Raw genomic sequence first — 2,991 nt, forward strand, 5'->3', positions numbered from 1 at the left:
ATCTGTAGTTAAAGACTTCTTAGAATTACTAAAAGAAGATTACGGTACCAGTGTTAACAAAACAGTAATGGAAACACGTTTAAAGCAGCAAAGACATAAAAATAATGATCTTCCATCAATGGACGATATAGCTAAATTATACATGTATTTAAAATGTAAACGACAGGAAGCATTGGACAATTTAAGAAATGAATACACATATCAAAATTGGCAAACATTGGCCGAATGTTCATTAACTTCAGTTCAATTATTCAACCGCAGACGAGCTGGTGAAATTGAACGTATGCTCATAGCCGATTTTGAACAGTACAAAGGTATTGATCCTGATACAGCGGATGATCTTTTTAAAAAGATTTCATTAAAAGCTCAAGATGCAGCAAAGAAATACGTACGATTTGTGATTAGAGGGAAACTTGGTCGCCCTGTACCTGTCCTACTAAACTCTAATTTATTAGAATGTATAAAATTAATACTACAATTTCGCTATAATGCCAAAGTTCCTGCAAAAAATCCTTATGTCTTTGGTCTTCCAAGTTATAATTTAAAACGTTTTAAGTATTTAAGAGCTTGTATTTTAATAAGAAAATTTTCTGAGGATTGTAATGCGGAAGTTGCGCATTTGTTACGAGGCACTAAACTAAGAAAGCACATAGCTACATTTTGTGCAGGCATGGAACTTGCTGATACTGAAATATCTGATCTTGCAAACTTTATGGGACATGCCGAAAAAATACACAGAGAAGTATACAGGCAGCCCATTATTAGTCGTGATATTTTAAATATAACACAACATTTAGAAGCAGCTCATGGATATGATTCTCCAGATACAGAGGAAAGTTCTAGTGATGAAGAATACAATAGCACTGACGAAGGAAATAAGGAAGGGAATAAAGGAACTGTAAATAAAGGTACAACTTATTAATTTATTAGCTATAATATTAATTTTGGGTGAGTCATGTACAAACTTTCGATTAAGTTATACTCCGGCCAGAATCGATTGTCGACATTTTGTGTATATTGTAACTTTTTCAGATCATATAGTTTCCACATTTTATTCTAACAGCCGTATAAGCAATAAATTTATCAATGTATATGCATGCTACATTACATCTATTAATGTAATATTCTAATTACAGAAATTGCAGATGATACTAACTCATCTATTGATATATGTCAGTCAGAAAACGAAAACGTACAAAAACCAAGAACTAAAAGACGTTCTAGTAAGTGTCATTATTTCTTTTATTTTGACATGATTCAATGAATAAAGTAATGTAGTCAAGCATGCTATCTCATAATATATTCTACTAAAATGAATTTTACATGAATTAATCATAAATTGTATTAATAACTATTACGATACTCAATTTTAACAACTATATACTATCATGATACAGTCAAAATTTAAAAATTAAAATTTAATTCACTAGTCAATAAAATAATTTCTATATATTTACATATTTAAATATTTATATTAAGCTATATTAAATGCGAACTTTTTAATTTTATTAACTTTTTTATATAACTTATTCTATTAAAATGAAAAGTTATAAAATATAATAACTTTGATAGTTAAAAAAACAACAATCAATTATACATTTACAAATTTACATTTTGTATATCATTAAATGTTACCTACGTATTTACAATTAAATTTATTAATCTATTAATTTATTAACAATTTTTTTATTCACTTATTAAGTTGTTAAAATTTGAAGTTAAAAATTAAAATTTTATGTAATTCAATTAGTCAATAAAATAATTTTTAAGTGAATAGATTTAATAAAACGTAATGTAAATTATAATCTATAAATTGATTCTAAAACACTTACTTCAAACGATGTAAGAAGTTGGTAAAAGAATCTTAAATCTTATACATGGCTAACATTTTGTTACAGGCTCTCCATATGGTCGAACAAAGCGAACACGATGGAATGAAGATGAAAAAATGGCGGTATTAAAAGCATTTGATGAAAACATGAGAAGTGGCAAGTTGCCTTCTTTACGGGAAATTCATCAAGTTCTAAAACAAAATCCATGTTTGAAAAATAGATCATCTCCGCAAGTAAAGACGTGGCTGCACAATCAACTTAAAAAGATTAAAAAAACAACAGCAAATTTAAACAAAGTTTAAAACTCTTTCTCTCTTAAATTTGTTACAAATTTTTTTGCTTATCTCGTATATTGTTAAATAACCTTACTTTTGGAAATCTTTTTTTCAAATTTTTTTAAATACATTAAGATATTAACATTTCTTATAATATAAAAAATATACATGTAATAAACTTACAAACAATAATATGGTATTTTTATATGTTAAGTAAATAAAACCATTTAAACACATTTCTCATACTTATTTAAAAATATATAATAATAGAGACATTATTCTATAATTTTCTAAGAATCTCTGACAATAAAAATGACTTACGATGTTGCAATACAAATTCTATTTTATGGTGTGCTCTCGTAATTTTCTTTTTCACAGTGCATAAATCACGTCGTACAAACGCCTGAAACATTTTACAAATATAATACGTTTCATTAAAAAATTTAACTAAGGTTAACATGTTTGCAGTTTATAGCACAAGAATGAATAAACATATACAACATATAAAACTATCATAAAGGTGAAAGACGTCGTAACACTTATTAACTGCCATAAAAAAATAACGTAATAACAGCTTTGAATTTGGGCGCGTTTAGTAGATAAATTAGAGTTCGGAAACATCACTTGAGTGTACCAGTGTATCATTTTATCCTTAGATGCATTAAGTCCCGAAACACAATAGGTGTAGTAAGCCTGAAGCCGTAAAAAATTGACCAATCGTAATCGATTATTCTCTTCACGTTCGATTTGCTATTTCTTACGGCTTCAGGCTTAGGCCCGTTCTACAGTACGTCGTATGTCGGGTCGTAAGCCGTAAGTCGCAAGAATTGACCAATTACAATCGAATATTCTTCTTACATTCAATTGTGATTGGTCAATTCTTA

At 28.1% G+C, this 2,991-nt stretch overlaps 1 protein-coding gene across 1 annotated transcript; it reads left to right on the top strand.

The window, feature by feature from the left end:
* Nucleotides 1-29: 29 nt before the first annotated feature.
* Nucleotides 30-2,149, top strand: LOC105456481. The gene is made up of 3 exons (XM_011700553.1): nt 30-908; nt 1,137-1,223; nt 1,899-2,149. The coding sequence occupies exons 1-3, from the start codon at nt 68-70 to the stop codon at nt 2,132-2,134; spliced, it is 1,164 nt and encodes a 387-aa protein (XP_011698855.1). The 5' UTR covers nt 30-67; the 3' UTR covers nt 2,135-2,149.
* Nucleotides 2,150-2,991: the final 842 nt, after the last annotated feature.

The sequence above is a fragment of the Wasmannia auropunctata genome, unplaced genomic scaffold (assembly GCF_000956235.1).
Source record: "Wasmannia auropunctata unplaced genomic scaffold, wasmannia.A_1.0 LD335652.1, whole genome shotgun sequence".
NCBI lineage: Eukaryota > Metazoa > Arthropoda > Insecta > Hymenoptera > Formicidae > Wasmannia > Wasmannia auropunctata.

What these genes read in the sequence shown, in the direction of transcription:
- LOC105456481 (XM_011700553.1), top strand. Translation starts at nt 68, where the DNA reads ATGGAAACACGTTTAAAGCAGCAAAGACATAAAAATAATGATCTTCCA. An exon ending in TAAAGGAACTGTAAATAAAG is followed by an intron (nt 909 to 1,136) that starts GTACAACTTATT and finishes TTCTAATTACAG; the next exon opens with AAATTGCAGATGATACTAAC. An exon ending in AAGAACTAAAAGACGTTCTA is followed by an intron (nt 1,224 to 1,898) that starts GTAAGTGTCATT and finishes ATTTTGTTACAG; the next exon opens with GCTCTCCATATGGTCGAACA.